At 37.7% G+C, this 20,057-nt stretch overlaps 2 protein-coding genes across 2 annotated transcripts; one reads left to right on the top strand and one right to left on the bottom strand.

The window, feature by feature from the left end:
* LOC306875530 (nucleolin-like) lies at positions 1–8,396 on the top strand. Its single transcript, XM_079426173.1, has 16 exons — positions 1–157; positions 1,651–1,749; positions 1,833–1,956; positions 2,046–2,180; positions 2,256–2,411; positions 2,553–2,675; positions 3,956–4,045; positions 4,224–4,347; positions 4,459–4,595; positions 4,771–4,897; positions 4,983–5,113; positions 5,199–5,328; positions 6,118–6,266; positions 6,361–6,487; positions 6,719–7,020; positions 7,742–8,396. The coding sequence occupies exons 1-16, from the start codon at positions 140–142 to the stop codon at positions 7,795–7,797; spliced, it is 2,028 nt and encodes a 675-aa protein (XP_079282299.1). The 5' UTR covers positions 1–139; the 3' UTR covers positions 7,798–8,396.
* A 4,502-nt stretch (positions 8,397–12,898) lies between these two features.
* LOC306874520 (UDP-GlcNAc:betaGal beta-1,3-N-acetylglucosaminyltransferase 7-like) lies at positions 12,899–16,239 on the bottom strand. The gene is made up of 2 exons (XM_079424636.1): positions 16,054–16,239; positions 12,899–15,069 (listed from the first exon to the last, which is right to left on the bottom strand). Exons 1-2 carry the CDS (start codon positions 16,080–16,082, stop codon positions 13,848–13,850), a joined length of 1,251 nt encoding a protein of 416 aa, XP_079280762.1. The 5' UTR covers positions 16,083–16,239; the 3' UTR covers positions 12,899–13,847.
* Between the last annotated feature and the right edge of the window lie 3,818 nt (positions 16,240–20,057).

Genomic DNA, 20,057 nt, shown 5'->3' with positions numbered 1-20,057 from the left:
GGGCGGGGCTTCTCTAGAGGTACTAAAAGTGTCCGCGAGCGCTCTTTTCTGTCTTGTGCCGAGAACCACGTGCGACTGAACGGTTTTCACCTGCGACACTCTCTCGTTTTCAGCTTTACTGTAAAACCAATCTCCAGTCATGGTCAAACTTGCAAAGGTAAGATACCTACAAACATATTTTAACAACTAAGTTTTTAAATTAAAACGGTCAAAACGCGATATTTTCCGTTTTTCGTTTTTCTGGGTCGAAGAAGGCCCACATGTGCAACACATGCATTTCGATCTAATGTGTGTTATAGCTTTGAAATTGTGAACTCAAAAGAGTGAAAATGTTTTTTAATGCTAAATAGCGTCGCGTGAAATCAGTTAATGTTATGTAACACTCGTTTTCGTTGTTTTTTCTCTTAACACGGGCTGACCACGCTTCTCCTTTATTAGGCCTCAGCTGACACGCGTGAAGTATGCTTCGCTTTAGTATGTATCTGACATGTTTTGTAGTGTAAAATATACCTTTTTGATTAGCGATATATATTTTTATTTTGTGAGTTTTTAGGGTGTCGTGGTTTCGCGCGAAATCGCGTGCTCGCCATGTGTGCCGTGTAGCATTGCTAGCTCCAAGCTAAACGCCTCCATTTTGGCTCTTTGAAACGAATGAGCGGACATTTAACACGCCGCATGAAACTGCGTCGTGCTGTTCGCGCGTATTATTTGATTTGCACGATTATAAAATGCGAGCATGGCACATGGTTTTTTTTTATGCTAGTTTTTTTGTTTGATAGCAAGCATGTGGCTTTTCCACGTGCAACGTGAACTCCACGTGGGTTCGTCCACGCGCAGTGCCGGGGCTTTTAAACAGTCGTGTTGAGTCTCAAACTTTAACTAGTTTTTTCTTATTTTAAAACATTTTAACCGTGGTTGTATTTAAGTGACTAATTTAATTTAACCACTCTAGCAAAAAAAAATTGCGTTGACCAAAATCCGCAGCGCAAACACGTGTCGTGCTAAATGATTTATCCACAAACAATGATTTTGGATAGTTATTGTTCTTGCTCTTTAACGCATTTCAAATGATTGATTTTAATTTTTATTAAATGTTATTAATTTTGTTCGCTTGCCAATGGAATGAATCGTAATAAAGTGTTTAAAAAGGGGGGAAATTATGTTTTATATATTTACACACACACGTGTATCACAGACCTAATTGTTGCCATTAAAATGCATTGAAATTAAAACACTTCCATTTTAATATTATCATGTTTTCTGAAATTAGTTTCATGGAGGCAAACTTATGTAGAGGTTTTCACATTTTGTGCTCAGAAGTAATAAAAAACTAAATTTAAACAACCCATTTGCAAACAATTAAAATGGAATAATAGCAATAAAATTAAAATATAACTTGTTTTTAGTTCTAATTACTATAATCTCTTAAATTTGGTAGTCTTTCAAACAGAAACGAGAAAATAGGATAAATTATTAAATGGTGTCATTTATTATGAACGTAAACTATTAAAGCGAAACCGAAAGTTGTTTTGGAATAGAAGTCGCAGCACATTTGAGATGATAAAAACATTACTTGTGTTTCAGAATATGATAATGGTTAGCATAATTGCAAGAACTTGAATAAAACCAACCTTTTCTTTCCGTTTGCAGGCAGCTAAAAAACAAGCGCCACCGAAGAAAAAGGCACCTCCACCTCCCAAGGATGTGGAAGAATCCAGCGAGGAGGAGGAGGATGACGATGAGGACGAGGTGAGGAATCCATCTGTAAATAGTTTAATCATTTTGTCACCAATGAAGGGATTGTTAATTGAAATTCAATCTTAATTCGGCAGGCACCTCCAGCTAAAGCTGTAGGAAAGAAAGCGGCTCTGGTGAAGGCAGTGAAAAATGGAAAAGCTGCTGCCAAACAGCAGAGTAGTGATGATGATGATGACGACGACGACGATGAAGAATCTGGTAAGCAAATTGATTTCATGGTTCTCTCAGTGCTGTATTCTTAATCTAAAGGTCAAAATGTCATTAATACTTCTCAATCCTCCCAATAGAAGAGGACGCTCCTCCTCCTCCCCCAAAGAAGGCCACACCTGCTAAAGCAGCTGCACCTACCAAGGCTACTCCCGCCAAGAAAGCAGCACCTGCTGAGGAGTCCGACGATGATGATGACGAGGAGGATGATGATGGTATGAAGTGCTTCAGGATGGTGTGTATTCATAAGTGACAAACATTTCTAACAACTCCATTTCCTGGCTTTACAGACGACGAATCTGATGAAGAGCTGCCTCCACCTCCCAAGGCGGCAACGCCTGCCAAAGCCACAAAGAAAGCAGCTCCTGCAGCTAAAAAGCCTGCTGCGAAAGCAGCGAAGCAGGAGTCTGAGGATGACGACGACGACGAGGAGGAAGATGATGATGGTGTGTGTGAATGGCTGTGTATTTTTGTTGAAGAGCTGCACGTGTGATGCACCTAAGGGATTTAATACTGAAAGTGTTTGATTCTGTGGCCTGATGTTTGCGTTTTCCATCATGTTTAAATATTTCGTCCCGATTCATTAGAAGAGGAAATGGACACGACTCCAGCGCCCAAAAAGGCAGGAATGGTGAAAGCAAAGGAGGAATCTGAGGAGGAGGAGGAATCTGATGATGATGAGGAGGAAGAGGATGATGATGATGACGATGGTATGATAGTTCTCTTTAAATTGTTTTGATCCGATACATTATGGTTTGTTAAAATATTAAGTTGCGAATGATTCTTTAGCTCCAAACAGACCCGGAATGTGAAAATAGCATACAGATTTCGAAATGCTTCTAAGATAAAATATATTATACTGTAAGAAATGGAGGGGAAAAAAATGGTAGTTATACAATTGTGAAGGCAATTGCAGTTATTGATAAAATGGACTCTGAACTTGTTACAAATAGATATTAAAGACCCGAAATGCCAAGTCCTGATCCCAGCTGAACACCTCTGGAGTGACTTTAAATGCAGATTTACAAGTTTCAAAATCATATGTTTAAAGCAGTGCTTCATAATACTGTCACTCGTGTCGCCCTGCTCTGCATCTCTCTCTCATTCAGATCGGCTCCAACAAACTGTTCCAATTATACACTTTTTCTCGTTTTCACACATCAATGAGAAGCGTTATACATGGACGCGTGTGCAGTTGCCGTGCTTTAATTAGGATAAAGCCGTATATTGAAATCTAACAGAAGCAGTAGCACTTTCAAATAACAGCGTATCTAAAAGTATGAACCAACAACAAACAAAACATGCCATTAAAAGCCATGCTTGCAGAGGTTCTGCGCGATCCTCTTCACTAATATCCTCTCCGTCTCATTCGGGCCCAAATTGATAAGCAATATAGATGATGCCATTGTTTACAATACAACCGGAGCACATGCTGCTGAGGTAAGGGGCGGGATGTTCAGATGCGCACTAGAGGCGGTTTAGTCAATCACAACACACTGGACCAGCTAACCAATCAGAGCCCATTACGCGTTTCTGAGGGAGGGGCTTCATAAAACCAGGAAATAATCGGGGCGTTTATCAGAGAGGTGTGGAATAAAGGTGAATTATGTGAAAAATAATGCGTTAAAAAAAAAAAGCATGAATACATGTTTGACTGCACCCCATATACACAATCAAGCCTAGAAAAAAAAAAATCAACCACCCCTTTAAAAATTGTATTTCCATCTGTTGCAACAGTTTTGGACGTGTCTAAAACGACAGTACCCTTATGTACAAGTCATTGGTGTTTGGTGATGAGTTTTTGCCTCAAGGTCTGCATTTAAAGTCACACCAGAGGAGTTCAGCTGGGATCAGGACTTGGCTTTCTGCAGACCAGTCAAGTTCTTCCACACTGACTCAATCAATCATGTCTTTTTGAATGTTTTTACTTGACCGCATCCGTCTCTTCCAGATAGTTTCTCCTAACATTTTCTTGGTTTTGCTCCCCCAGAAACCCTGGTCACTCCAGCAAAAAGGAAAGCAGAGGCCAAAAAAGAGAAGGAAACACCACCGGCTAAGAAAGCTAAAACTGATGGTGAAGGTGAGACTTTTAATTCTATGTGCTTCAGTTCTTGTGCATCAAACTACATATGATGATATAAAGGGACTTAATACTGAAATATGTGATGTCACCTTTTATATTAACTCTGATGCTGGTTTAAGGAAAAGTGTATTTCTTCGTCTTGGTATGGTGGACTAAATTTGCTTTGAATTTTCAGGTGTCAGTCTCTTCTTGGGAAACTTAAACAGCAATAAAGACTTTGATGAAATTAAGTCCGCAATCGCAAAGTTCTTCTCAAAGGAAGGCCTTGACATTCAGGACGTCCGACTTGGCGGGACCAAGTAAGGAGAAAATTGTTGTTGGATAATACTATTCAAGTCAACTTTGTCATTGCAAAGTAGTTGTGGATGTTTATTTGACTTCTAAATCCGGCATCATAATTTGTTTTGAAGGAAATTTGGCTATGTTGACTTCGCATCAGAGGAAGACTTGCAGAAGGCTATGGAGCTCAATGGCAAGAAGCTGATGGGCCTACCGGTGAAACTCGACAAAGCCAGAAGCAAAGAGAACTCGCAGGAAAACAAAAAAGGTAAAATTCCCACAGCTGCCACTATGAGTGTAAATCCAACCAGAAATGACACCTTTTCACTTTTCTGAGCACTCGTGTGGGATTAAGATGATCAAGTGCTGATGTGGAGCCATCGCTACTATGGTAATCAAACATTGAACTCTCAGATGCTGACTTTTATTTTTTTTCCCCTCAGAGAGAGATTCACGCACTTTGTTCGTAAAGAACCTGCCGTACTCCGTAACGCAGGAGGAACTGAAGGAAATCTTTGACCAGGCCGTTGATATCAGAATACCTATGGGCAACAGCGGCTCTAGCAGAGGGTAAGACTAAGCCATGGCTGTTCGCGTCTTTAAAAATGCTGCTTTTAAGTGAATCCTTGACTGACTGACTCCTCTTGGGGTACAGAATCGCCTACCTCGAGTTCAAGTCAGAGGCAATTGCCGAGAAGGCAATGGAGGAGGCGCAAGGCTCAGATGTTCAGGGCCGTTCTATCATCATAGACTTCACAGGAGAAAAGAGTCAGAAGGGCAGCAGAGGTGAGTTACGTTGCTGTCTAGGTCCAGTTTTGTAGATTTGTTGTTGATTAATGTTAACAGCACTCTTGTTTTCTACTCGTTTTAGCTGTCGTTTCTGCAAACAAAGTACTGGTTGTGAATAACCTTTCGTTCACTGCAACTGAAGACTCCCTCCAGAGTGTGTTTGAGAAGGCTGTGTCCATCAGAGTACCTCAGAACAACGGCAGACCAAAGGGGTACGTCAGTTGATTCTATGCATTTAAATGTATAGACATGAATTGTTTATTAGGTTTTTCGTTCGTCCTAAATACCCGTTGTTGAATCAATGAGATTCAAGCAAGAACTTAATAAATGAATACCAGGAAGAATATTCGCTGATTGGAATGGTTGAATTGATTCAGATTCCATGAAGTTACAGAATCATTTATAACTGATTCAAATGGTCACATTCCAGGAAGTTTGGAATCGTGTAAACTTTAAACAAATGGCTTTAGACATCAACTGGTGGGTGGGTTTTTTTTTTTTTTTTTTTTTTTTTTTTTTTTTTTTGAATTATTATATTCAGACCAGCATTTAAGAAGAAATAATATTTGCCAGGCTGAATGATGCAAAATCGCTCCCTTCCAGTAGGTGGCACTTGTGTAATCACTCGTTCCAAAATGAACGAAAATGTTCCTCAATTAAATTTGACACTTGGAATACTATTGTCATTTAGCTAAATAGTATGTTCTTGAGCACAACCTAGTTGCCATTTTATGAAACTGTGGCAACCAAAAAGCGTCAATCTTATTGGTTGGTTAGTTTTCTTTTGCGTTGTGATGGAAAAAAAATTAAGTTGCATTGACGATTAAGCAAATGTTTGTTTTGGCAGCCGTTCATTCAAATTAAAATGGTTTTCTTTGCATTAAAATTATGCCCCTCTGCTGAATCCTTACAGGTTGAATTTAGTCACATTCGAGTGTCTTGATGTTTTAGCTGTGCTGACTTGGCTTTGGTCTAATTTTTATTTTTTATTTTTTTGGTAGATTTGCGTTTTTAGAGTTTGAGAGCGTGGAGGATGCCAAGGATGCGCTGGAGAACCTCAACAACACTGAAATCGAGGGCAGAAGTGTCAGATTAGAGTTCAGTCAGAACGACAGAGACCGAAGCAGTGGAGGCGGAAGAGGAAACTCTGGTTAGTAGAGCGCTGCTGCTTCAATCAAATGCCGTCTTTTTTTTTTTCTTTTTAATACAAATGCTAGTTGCTAACTGCTTTCCTCTGTTTGTAGGACCTACAAAAACCCTGTTTGTCAAAGGCTTGTCAGAAGACACCACAGATCAGACTCTGAAAGAGGCTTTTGATGGAGCCGTCACTGCCAGAATTGTCACAGACAGAGACACCGGATCGTCTAAAGGGTAGGGCCGTGTTTGATACTTTAACATGTTCCTTGTTTCTCATGAGCTCCTCTCTGTCGATCCCTTGGCGGTGTATGGGTTCGCATGAGAGGTAGAGTGAAATTCAGTTAAACAGGCGTTTCCACTATATTGGGACATACCCATGTCTGATGTGAGACCTTTTAAGCCGTTTGATACAGTAACTGCTGCCCACCTCTCTGAATGTTTGCTTAATACGGTTTCCTCCTCCAGGTTTGGATTCGTAGACTTTGATAACGAAGACGACTGCAAGGCGGCCAAAGAGGCCATGGATGACGGCGAGATCGACGGAAACAGAGTCACTCTGGACTACGCCAGGCCCAAGGGTGAGGGTGGCCGAGGGGGCGGCAGAGGTGGTTTTGGAGGTGGCTTTGGAGGAGGATTCGGAGGAGGTTTCGGAGGACGCGGCGGTGGACGGGGCGGTTTCGGAGGCCGAGGAGGCGGCAGGGGCGGTGGCTTCAGGGGAGGACGAGGAGGAAGAGGTGGCGGCGGCGGCTTCAGAGGAGGAAGAGGCGGTGGGTGTCAATCAATCTAGTGGTGCATTTTTAGATGCCAAGTACATAATAGAATACTAGCTCACTATACTATTAATACTAAAAGTGAAATAAAGTACAGTAATAGTGGTAATAGAAGTGTATTGTACATCTACATGAATCTTAAGTATTTCTGTAAATTGTATAGTCTACTCGCGTCACCTAATCCTAATTTTATTGACCCTTCTCAAATTCATTTAATTTAGATTAAATTAGATTTAACTAAATATTGCAATTTGAGAAGGGTCAATAAAATTAGGATTAGGTGACGCGAGTAGACTATACAATTTACAGAAATACTTAAGATTAATTTAGACATACAAAAGATAATTCATTTCTGATATTGATAGACAAATGCAATTTGGATATTTAGAAAGGGACGGGGCTGCTTGATGTCCCGCCCTGTCTTCCTGGTTCAGTTAAAATGATGTCAATACATAGAATAACGCTGTATGTTTCAAAGCATTTCAGGGGACCTTTAAGTGTAACATTTTAAAGCTTTTGTTCATCTAATTCTAATTTTATTTACATTTCTCTAATTAAATCTATAGCTTGTCAATCTATTATTTGGTTTTCCTACCATTTCAGGAGACTTTCCAGTCAGTCGGTGAAATGAATGCTAGTCAATACTAATATGGCAATGTGCTATTTTGAACATTTTTCACTGAGCTGCATAAGTTAAAAATTGTCTTTTTTTTTTCAGGTGGACGAGGTGGATTTGGAGACAAACCACAAGGCAAGAAGATCAAGTTTGATTAAGTCTGTAACTGAACGGTTTTCATTTTGCTTAAATCCACATTGTCAGAGCGTTTCTAGGACATTCCAGAAAGCATCAGTAACTGTACAGTGACCCTTGACCCCCTCGCTCCCTTTTAACTGTGTGAGCTCTGAAACGTCCCAACCATTCGCGTGAAAATTAAATGTGACTGTTGTAATTTATGCTCTGCTGGTTTAGGTACATGTTGTACATGCAACAGTTTGTTGTGGTTTTCTTTTTTTTTTTCTTTTTTTGTTATGGTGTGCATCCCCCCCCCCCCCCCCCCCAATTCTTTTTTTTTTTTTTTTTTTAATTTTCACATTTCTTTTTAAGTTTGCTTTAGGTGCAAGTTTAATGTGCAGTACCTTTTAATGTGCAAAGCATATTGTAACATATATACATGGAATTGACGCCTGTTTAGTATTTAGAGGTGTAAATCTATTTGAAAGCTTAAGGGATCGAGATGGATAACAAGTGTGTTGTAAGGCTAATGTCAAATTTATGAACTAAATTTGGCTTGTGACTGAGGGTTTTGCTTTTTTCCAGTTCAGATTTTTCATAATGTAAAGAACCATTTTGATTAAACATGGTTTTTAAACTCTTTGGCTTGTTGTGATTTTGAATATGTATACACTTTTTTTTGCAGATGTCCTACAGAAACTTGTTAGACTCGGATCATTTTTAGATGTTAAGTCACTTCTTGAATTCAGTAGAATCTTTTACAAATCAACTGGAATGAATCTGAAATCAGTTTGTCAAATCACTGCAGAAATCCAGTGTGAAGTCGTCTGGCGTAATTCGTTAAGAAAAGCAGTTTTGTGTGGAGCTCCACGCACGACGTGGAAGATGAAATGGATATTGTGGGGTAAATGAATTTGGCTGGTTTTAATCGAATAACTCCCAGTTGTGCCCATTTCTCATTTTAACTGTTAGATTGTGACAAAGTCTAGAAAACTAAAACTAGAAGTACGAACTTTAAACAAGAAAATATTTCTTTTTGCACATGAAATGTATTCATTAGTCTAAGTTATTAAACTTTGGTTGAAAATGTTATGAAACTACGATTTGTAAGAGCTCTGCACTTTTTTTTCTGTGTGATGTTAAAATTTTTCCATTTCTTCATTGTGGCCACCGGTATCATTGACAGGTCACCTAGATAAAGCTTGAGTAATGCTTTCTAGTTAAACAATATGGGTTTACAGTAGCTGATTGAGTCTCTATAGCCAGGTTTTAGCATATTTAATGTGGATTGTGAATGACAAAAACGCGAAGTTTAGAATTAAAATGCACTTGTTTTTATTTGGCTAAACTATCACAAAGTTTATCCTGACAGATGGCGCTAATGCTTCATATGAAGGAATACTGTACTACAGTAAAGCGTAGTGTTTAACAGACCAGGCTAAAGGCCCACAATCACCTGCTGTAATGCCAGTAGATGACCGGATGATGGCAGACTCGAGAAATATTTAAATGCCTCGTGCCGGAAGTAAAAAAAACACGTGTAACAAATGCATTACCTTTTTTATATTATATTAATAAACTGATCTGATAAGGCTACACAAATCCTTACAAAATCAAGTGTATTCTGAAATTATATAATATTATGAAAATTATTAATAACTTGTGATACCACCTCTTACAGGTGTAATCTGGTCTAAGATGAGATCTAAATCTGAACTGTTTGAAACCCTTTATAACTAGTGAAGCCAACTATTGCAGGTATAATAATCCAATCTGTTAATCTCTATGAAAAAAAGGAAAGTGTGGATAGTCTTTGTAGAGTCACTGTTCAGCTCATTTTTCATTCATTTATATTAATTTACAAAATAATGTTCTAATGTTTTCCTCCCTTGTGTAAAATAGTGTTTTCAGAAATGCGACAATAGCCCCTTTAACACAGTAATACCAGTAAATTGCCATAAAATTACCGGAACGACTTTACCGGTAAATTAAAAAATGCGCTGTTCACACAGGCAACAACATTCCGTCTTTTTTCCGGAAAATTCACACATCCATTCCAAAAATTGTAACTTGCTTAATCAGGTCATTGTTGCATAGTCACAAAAATGTATAATTTGCACGTCCTTTAAAGCCAATAGGTACTCGTGCTCTCCAGAGGCTGTTTCAAGGCTGAGCGCTCACAGTTACATCCAAAGCCGCCTATAGCGAGTATCATATTGAGTTATTTCACGTAGTTTGTTGTTGAACTTAAGTGGCCAAACACACACAAAATTACGCAAAAATGGCCATCCTGGCGAGTATCCAGGTTTTTTCTTAAGTAAATGTGAACAGTTGAAAAAAAAAAAAACAGTTATGTTTACACAAATGCAGAGGTCTGTGCGACGGACATGGGCGGATACATGGGGAAGTGTGGAGTGAATGCGTCATCTGTGTCAGTGTGTTATGATTGGCCCGGAGTAGAGTCTTACGTCAGCGCGTTCTGAACTTGTACGTGCTCATACCGGTAATTTTCCTTCTGCGTTCACACACAGCAGAATTCCGGCAATTTACTGGCAATGTTACAACTTCTCATACCGGTAAATTGCCCGAACGAATTTACCGGTATTTTTGAAAAGGTCCTGTTCACACATGATCTCTTTACGGCAATTTACCGGTAATTTTCCGGAAAAGTCTGTATGTGTGAAAATTGTGCCTGTCTCTTGGTTTTATGGCGTTCACTTTGAAGCTCTGTATTATGAATGTTCATAACACGCTAAATGCAAATATCGTTTCATAAATCATCGGCTGACATTTCCTACCCTGTGGCGATGATACTTGATGCAGATCAAAGCCTCTGAACTGCTGTTCTGCTCAACACAAGATCGAGCCATCATCCAGATCTTCCTTGCAGGCTCTGTCATATAGTACCGTTCAAACGTTTAGGATCAGTAGGCTGTTTTAAAAGAAATCATTTGGTGCATTTAGATTTATCCAAAGTGACAGTAAAGACATTGAACACTACACAAGATTTCAGTTTCAACTAAATGCTGTTCTCATGAAGTCGTGAAAAAAAATGTATTGTGTCATGGTTTCCACACCACAAAAAAAAATAAAAAATGAAGTAGCACAGTATTTGATAATGATATAAATGTTTCTTGAGCAGCAAATCAGCATATTATAGTGATTTAATATATATAATAAATATATTATTTAAAAAAAAAAGATGAATATCAGATTAACAAAAATGGACTGCAAAATTAATTAACTAATTAATTAAAAATAAAGAGAAAAAAATAGATGTATCTATCAAAAATCTGTAATCTGTTCATTGGTAATAATGATAATAATACAGGGACTTTTTTTTGGATTTTACAGACTTGGTTTTCTGGTTGCTTTATGTGTTGTATAAGGCTCGCTTGCTTTTTTTTCTCAGACTCTTCAACATGTCAATTCTGCATATTTTGGCACACATGACCAAAAGTATGTGAACACCTGAAGTCCACACCCATATTTAAAACCAAAACCATCAGTATTAATAGGTGAATGCTCCAACAGTATCTTGCGGTTTGGAAAGGTTTTCGACTATATAAGCTGGAATTCAAAATCATCTCAAAAAGAGTTTTTCGTGCAAGCTAATAATTCCTTTTCAGTTTTTTCCTACCCACACACTGTAAACCATCTCTACTGTGCATCGCTTTTGGCGCTCTTCAAAGGGTTGACATATGAAAGCAAGTTTCTCAAGAATGTCAGTGTGAATGAAAAGGCTTCACCAGACCTGATATTTAACTTGACAGTAGAGTAGCACGGTTGTTTATATTTCTTGAGATCTAGGTTAACTGTTAAACTTGCATGCCTTTACTCATTGTGCTTATGAATGCACAGTCACGTGACGTGTGGCTTGAAGCTGTCGTGCATAACTTGATCTCTGTTTATGGAATTGCCATTCATAGAGGCTGTGTATAAGTCTACTGTAGTCAAATAAAGGATTGCTGAACCACTGGTGTCAAATGTCAAGATGCCTATCTTTCTGCATAGCAGTTTTTAGAATAATAGTTTGTTGTTTTATTCCTGTTGTTCGATTTCCCGTTTGCAAGTTTGTTTTTCAGCCTCATTTTTACTTTAAACAAAGAAAAAACAAAGAACAATGAACAAGAAATCATATCGCCTACCATTTGGATACATACGTTCAACTTTATCAGGGATCTTAGTACTCAAGTTAATGTATATGATGTTAACATATACTCAGGACAATAGTATTTGATTTGAATCTACTTTATCACTGATTTAGTTACTTGGTTTAGTGCATCCATGGATGCTTATTGACATATAAAAGGGGGAAAAAAAAAAAAGAATAACATGGAAGATTGTGGGATTTGTTTCAAAGGGTCAGAAGGTGGAAGTATATATATATAAGTATATATTTTGTATACATATTAAATATATTTGACATTCTATGTGTCATATATTAATATATTTCAAAGATATTTTATATGTGAATTATAGACATGTCTAATTAATATGTTCCTAATATATATTTAGTTTTTGTATGTGTGTGTGTGTGTATTAGTGTGATTAATTACATCCAAAATAAAAGTTTTTGTTTACATAATATATGTGTATATTTATTATGTATATATAAACACACACACACATGCACGTATACATTTCAGAAAAAAAATGTATTATATACTATTATAAATTATATACTCTGTGTGTATTTATATATACATAATAAATATGCACAGTACACACATATTATGTAAACAAATATGCAATTATTTGCAATTAATCATTTGACAGCACTAATATATATATATATATATATATATATATATATACACACAAACTTGTGTTACATGTTATATAAATATATATTTGAAATATATACATTATGCAGGACATTGAATTTCAGAAAAACATCAGTTATGTGCTAATGTATTAATATACATGGTCAATTGTGACAAATGTTTGTGTATTTTATATTAAATATTGTGCAAACCTGTTATATATTATATTTGAAGTATATATTAAAATAAATACATTGTGAAAGCTGTAGAAATGCAATAAAAATGTTTTGATCTTTTACTTGAATTCTTGTTAACAGAACTACAAATGACATTGTTTTAAGAATATAAAGGAATAATCGAACGCTTTGGTCTTTTTGAAGAAATGTTTATTTACAAATACATTTTCACCTTAGTTTGTTCATTCCAGTTATTTTTTAATACCGTGCAGATTGGATTACAAATGTCCGTGTTTTGCATAACCTTCAAGTACAATTAAATATCCTACACCAGACTCCGCCTCCTCTGTTCCCAGGAGGTATTTCATAAATTAATTCAACATTTACATGTACCAGATAATGTGCTGCTTCACAGTTTTAAAGTAAACCCTCTACCAACTGCATCTCAAGTCTATGGGCAAACCAAAAAATAAAATCTCTTAAGAGATGAAACATCTCGGTGAGCGACTATCATTCAAATATATCCTGTAATTTCAGAAATGTGCATCATTGCAGCAGAACTAACATAGTCTTGTTTAATGAATCTACTTTGAAAACCTGATAAGGTACTATTTGTCCACAAAGGGGCAGACTAAAACAAAAATGGTGAGGTAGAGACTCGTTTCCTTCTATTTGGGACAATGGCATTTTGTCTTGTGACACATAAAGTCATAGTTCAATCAAAAATAATTTAAACACCTTACGTCTTTGCAAAGTTGTTTGTCTATACAGTTGAAGTCAATGGGGTCCAAAACAAGCCCACTTTGACTTTTACTGCATACACCAAAAAAAATAAAAAATAAAACAATACTTCCACAGAAGAAAGAAAATCATAGAACAACATAATAATTTTCATTTGGGGTGATATTCTGTTTTGTAGCCTTGATGTTCCAAAAAACAAAACCCAAAAAAAAAAACTAGTGAACCCTTTGCACATTATTCACATTATCCAACAAACTCCATACCATGTCATTACATAAATTAAGTGAAAATATTGTCCAGAACTCTCCTCAAAAAAGGAGAACTCATTGTCTTTGAGTAAGTTCTCAAAGCTCCTTCATTTCATTTATGAACAAATTCTGACGTGTTTCAGATTCAGAAAGTCTGGGACTATAAGAAGTCAATTTTCTGCGAACAGATCAAGTCACTGTTGACCAGTTTCCACATGTCTATCAAATCCGGCGGGAGCAGTTTATGCACCACTATCATGCTCTTAACGAAACACGGCTCCCTGTTGAGTCGACTGGTTTTATTCTTCACCAGCCCAAAGGTTTTGAAAGCGTTGTGCCTTATTGGCGTTACCTGAAGCACCTCCAGACACATTCCAAGAAACACGTCGTCGATGGGATAGAGTTCCAGAGTTTCGCAAGCTCCGTAAAGTTTCCGAGCCAGCGGTCCATCCATCAGGAAACCGCCTCCGCCGGCGTACGGCGGGTAGAGCGTCTTATTATACAAGGCTTGTGGGATGTAATACTTGTTCTGCTTTTTGCGAATGGGCTTGGCTTTGAAGAGAACGTCGCCGACAAAGAGGTCCTTCAAGTCTTTGCTGACTTCCAGATACTCCAAGATGTTGGGAACGCTGACGAACACGTCGTCATCGCCTTTGAAGATGTAGCGGGTGTCTCCGCAGTAGGTGGAGAACCATTTGAGGAAGTGGATCTCCTTGAGGGTCAGGTTGAAGAAGCTATCCATGAAGTCCCATTGCAGAATGTCTCCGTAGATGTAATCCTCGTATTCCAGAAGCTTCTGATGGTTCGCCCGTTCTTCCTCGTTGGAGGACGTTCCCAGAAGGAAAAGCGTCTTGATTCTTTTCCCGTTGATGACTTGTTCTTTGCCCCAGGTTTGCCGTATGACCTCCCTTCGATCGTACTGGGTTATCACCGACTTGATGACCATCAGCAAGTCTACATCTCCGGTGCACTTCTCTGGGTGATTCATGAGGATGGGGAAATACCGGCAGTGCCTGTAGAGCAGGAATTGCTTGAAGTTGGCTTCCAGACCCATGAACCACTCCATGGAAGAGAAGTTGAGGTTGACGCTGCAGTTGGAGCTGGTGACGTCCCACGTCGTGGGACCTTGCTTTTGGGTTACTCTCGCCCCTTCTGTGGTGGACTCCACTCTTTGAATGCTCTTCCAGAAGTTGGCACTAATCGAGTCTTTTTTGCCACCTTCTGCCATGAGCTCCATCCGTGCCTGTCTCTCAATTCTGTCGCTCTGGAAGTCTTGCATCGACGTGATGTTTCCTCTATGGACCAACGCAAGCGCGACTACAGCCAGGAAGAACATGAAGCTGATGCGCTTGTAAACTCGCCATCGTTCTCTGGTGGTCATCCTATAGGCAGAAAACGAGAGATGCGAGAAATGTGAACTGAGGTTTAGAGGCCAATTCTCACTAAAAACTAGTCACGTATTAGTATGCGTTTTACTAGCACATATAAAGCAAATATTGCATGACTACATGTAACTACTACCTTATTAACTATTGATAAGCAGCAAATTAGGCGTTCGAGGGGAAATTCATAGTTAATAGTGAAAACTGGTCGCCAAACTAAAGTGGGACCAAAACCTTGAAACAAATAGCAATGAATTCCATTCAAATGCGGTTTTACTGGAGTTTTGTATCTCATATTTGCCAGAAAAGCTTCATTTCTTTTACATAGAAGATATATATATATATATACATATAGGCTATATATATAAAAGCACTACCAATACTATTACATTTTAACAGGTTGCATTCTTTACAGACACATATGATCTGACCGCATATTTTTTTGTCCATTCAGTTGTGAAATACCACTATAAAAAGTATGACAAAGTTTGTAGTCAAATGTGATATACTGTGATAATAAAAGTGATCAAAAAGTGAATTTGATTATTTGAAAGTCCAAAGTATAATATTAAAAAAGTTGTAAAATTCTATACGTATTTGTATAGTCGATGTAACATCATATGTTGTTTATAAACAAAGCAGTTATTTGATTATTATTAGTAGTATAATTATTATTATTATTAGGACTATGTAAATTTAACATGAGAGCGTTATGAAGTGTTACAATATTTTATAATACTGAATAACAACTGAATGAGATGATTTAAACATTGCAAACCACATGCTGTTGTTAAACTATTGCCTATTCCAGTACGTTATATATATTTTATAATATTAATATTATTATGTATTTCTTAAATATTGTGAACAGTCACCAAGCTGGTAGTATAAAGACTAATAAAATCGTCAAAATATATAGATTTCTACGAAAAGCTTTAGAAAACAGAACATAACCAAACAAACGCGTACAAAACTCATACTCACATTTTGAGAGAGTGCCTTAACTGGTTCATTTTTAATAAGTTAACGTGAAACCGGTCTTCTGCTCTTCTTGAATGAAAGGGTGTCTTTAGACAATCTTATGCATAACTGCACCAGAAAAGGAAAATGACAAAAGACGATTAAAAACCCCGAAGCATGGAGTTTCTCTTAAAGATGTGAAAGTAAGACATCCTGAAACGTCCGTCAGCTTCTTTTAAAGTGTGCGTGACTCGTATGCAAATTAGCGGCGGATGACTCCGCCCACCGTAAGAACGTCATCACACCAAAAGAGAACAGAATCTGTGCGTTTGACAAGATGCTGCATTAATTATTACAGAAAATGCAGCTTTAACAGCAGCCACAACTGAACTAGCGTAATGGAACTATAGAGGTTAATTTTGTACAATGATAATAATGCTATTACATCCATCCATGCATCCCATCCACGGCGGTCAAGCGAGCCGCGATTGAAATTATGGTGCGCGGGTATTAGTGTGCTTACGGTAAGGACCAACACTGAGGGAACGCGCATTCAAAGCGCTTTTCATTCTAGACGCCCAGAATTCAGATGTAATGACACTTTTCGTTATTTTTTCTGTTTGTTTTATGTACATCTGCTTAATATTCTTGTTATTTATTGCTGTCTTTGTATCTGTATTAGGCCTACTACTATATTCTCCTACCTGCATTTCATTGCAAGATTAGTAGAAAAGGAGATATGTGACATTAATCGAATTAGAGGGATATATTTAGATGGGGTCTTTATCCCCGTCTAAATTGAATAATGTCCCATATCTTGAAAATGCTGCAGTAAAATGGTTTCATATGAGGTGTGCATATAGTTTGGGATGTCCTCTATAAGAACTGACCATTCATTTTTTGTACTTATTAGAAATTGTGTCTTTATAACTCTCTAAAGTGTATTAATGTCCCATATCTCAAAATTTCTGCAGTAAAATGGTTTCATATGAGGCGTGCATATAGTGTAGGACGTCCTGTTTAAGAACTGACCGTTCATTTCATCTACTTGCAATGAAATGTAAGTAGGCCTAATACAGATACAAAGACAGCAATAAATAACACGAATAAAACTAACGAAACTAACACGAAAAAATAACGAAAAATGTCATTAAATCTGAATTCTGGGCGTCTAGAATGAAAAGCGCTTTGAATGCGCGTTCCCTCAGTGTTACCGTAAGCACAGTAATACGCGCGCACAATAATTTCAATCGCGGCTGGCTTGACCGTGTTTTTCTGAAATGCGGCTGGCTTGACCGCGGTATCCATCCTCTATATCTATCTATCCATCCATCCATCCATCCATCCATCCTCTGCTTGTCTATCTGTCCATCCATCCATCCATCTAGTATATGTACACAATACACAGATATATTGACAAATACTATTACTATTTATAATATTTATATTTAATATAATATTTGTTCATGCCATTTAATCCAAACCTGTGCAAATTGGACTTCAGTGGTCTAATGTAAAACATTTCTCTAAACTGCACTTAGGTCAGAATTGATGAATTTACGTATGTCAATCAATTACCAAAGGTTTGTGCGTCAAACACTCCTCGTCCAGTGCATTGTGTGTGTACGCCTACTTTATTGTGCCTGCAGCTGCAAATGTTCGAATCAACACAAAGAATCTGGATAGACTTACTCTGATGCAAAAACCTGCGTCATTTGATGGTACAAGAAGACCTTTTCAGGTTAAGATTGACCTTTTAATAAAGTACAATAACACAGGATTTACAGAATCAATAAATACATGAACAATTATTTATTTTATTTTATTTATATACTGTATATATAAATTATTTATATACTTTTTTTACAAAAACTGTATTGCTACTGTATTTTTTTTTTTTTTGACACACACACACATTTTCCCTAAATGTGCCTTTATAGTAGCTATCCTTATAGTAATGCTTGCAAACATCAGTAATTATAAAAAAAAAAAAGCTAAGGTGCATCTAATGGCTTGGTTTTTGCACGAAAGATTTCCCTTCCTAGTGCATCAAGTGCGTTTAGCTGTGTTGGTTACTAATTCACCCCTCACAGACATGAAGTCAAAGGACAATATGAGGAAACCAGCTGCACATGGCATAATGAGTCACTGTCCAGGTGGTCTTAGAGTTGCCTGGCATGCTAGCGGAAAGAAACAAGGACTAGAGACAAGTATCATGTAAACAAACAAGACCAGTGAGAGTCAGCAGCACAGCACAAAATGCAGCAACAATCTGTTTTACATGTCAAAAGTCATTGTGTTTTCATTGAAGTGTAGCTTTTGAAGTACAGAGGCAAGTTTGAGATCATGTCTCAGTGAAGGGCCCTCAATGTCAATGGGCTCGCGGACACTCCATCAGCCGTGTTTATCTGGAGACGGCGGTGTGCTTTACTGATAACAGACGCTGCCACAAAGAGCCAGCACTTCCCCCTTCCTCCTGTCTCAATACCGATCCACTTTCTGGAAGCGAGAGGCATGATTTCTGAGTGCTTCTTCTTTGGGTGCTTTAATGTCCCTCTGATGATTTTTCCGTTTTGATGTCCATTGAAATTTCTATGTATTTCCGTCACCCTCTATTAAGTTTTAATAAAGGTTACTATGGGGACAGATAAGAGTTCAATGCACGTGCACTTCATTTATTGACCTTTAATTTTAATCACTCAGATTACTTGCACATGCATTGTTGTTTGTCCCCGTGGACTGCGCACAAAGCATGCTTAATCACTCCTTGTCAGTAAAAACATGCTTGAAAAAAAATCTAAATAATAGAATATTTTAATTATGCAAAAAAGTGTGAAAATATGATTTAAGTGTGCATTTATGGTACACAAAATGCTATGAAATTATTCCTAGCAAAATAGTCAGCCTTTTTTTTTTTTACCTTTTATTAGGACAGGACAGTGTAGCGTCGACAGGAAGCGAAGTGGGAGAGAGAGGGGGGGTGTGATCTGGATTCGAACTTGGGATGCCCGTAATGCATTATGTAGGTGCACTGCCCACTAGGCTATCAGCGCTGATGTAGTCATCCATTTTGTTCCAAAAATATTATGTTATGCTATGAAAATTTCTTATGAATTTTTATGATGTGATTTGAATGAAAATGTACGATTTTTTAGAAAAAAAGTCCCTACCTGTCAACACCCAAAATGTACAAATTCATACAAATTAGCCACCAATTCACCAAAATCTGACAGTTACTAATTGCCAAATGAGAGTGTTTTGGAGGCATTATATTACTGGCTTTCAAGTTGACTGTTAAACTTTCTTCAATTATACAGATGCAGGTCTTGTAAGAGAGAATACCGTACACAGTCCATTGTTGTAAGCAGATCTGGGCCATCTAGTTGCCTTTGGTCTGTGTTCCACAAAGGAAGAAGATAACATATTTGGCTTTCGCTAATACAACATCGATGCTTTCCGCTGGTCCTTCCTGAGTGGTCTCTAGCTGACCTAAGCATACAAACTCACACACACACAAATTTCAGAGCTACAGTATGTCATGTTTCTGCAAAATCTTCAACATTTATTTCCCTGATTGCCTATTGCATTTATTTGTGATAAACTCCCTGAAAACTGTTGAGCTGAGAGAAGTTTTTCAAGAAGTTGACTGAACACCAAGAAGTATCAGTTATAATATTAATTTTATGTTCCTGTTAGTACCTTCTTGTTAGATTAGCAATATGCTAACAATAAACCCAATTGGAGTCAAGCCATTTCATGTAAGGAGCACTGCTTTTATGACAGAGTTGCCATCTAAAGAGCTCCAAATCAGTCACTTAAAAACTTCAGTTTCAGTTCAAGTGTTGCCTCATGGTGCAGGTACACTTCATTTTCTGCATTCCGCTCAGTTTAGTGCACAGTCAAGTGTGCAAGCCATTCAAAGTATGCATTTGTCGCATGTGCTCTACCTAGTTGAGCTTTTGAACACTCCAATCACCCGTGCATGCGCTGTTGTCCAAGAGGACAGAAAATAGCGGCCACGGTGTGCA

Source organism: Barbus barbus (assembly GCF_936440315.1).
Source record: "Barbus barbus genome assembly, chromosome: 9".
NCBI lineage: Eukaryota > Metazoa > Chordata > Actinopteri > Cypriniformes > Cyprinidae > Barbus > Barbus barbus.
Note: the sequence above shows the minus strand (reverse complement) of the source record. Positions and strands in the feature narration are given on the sequence as shown.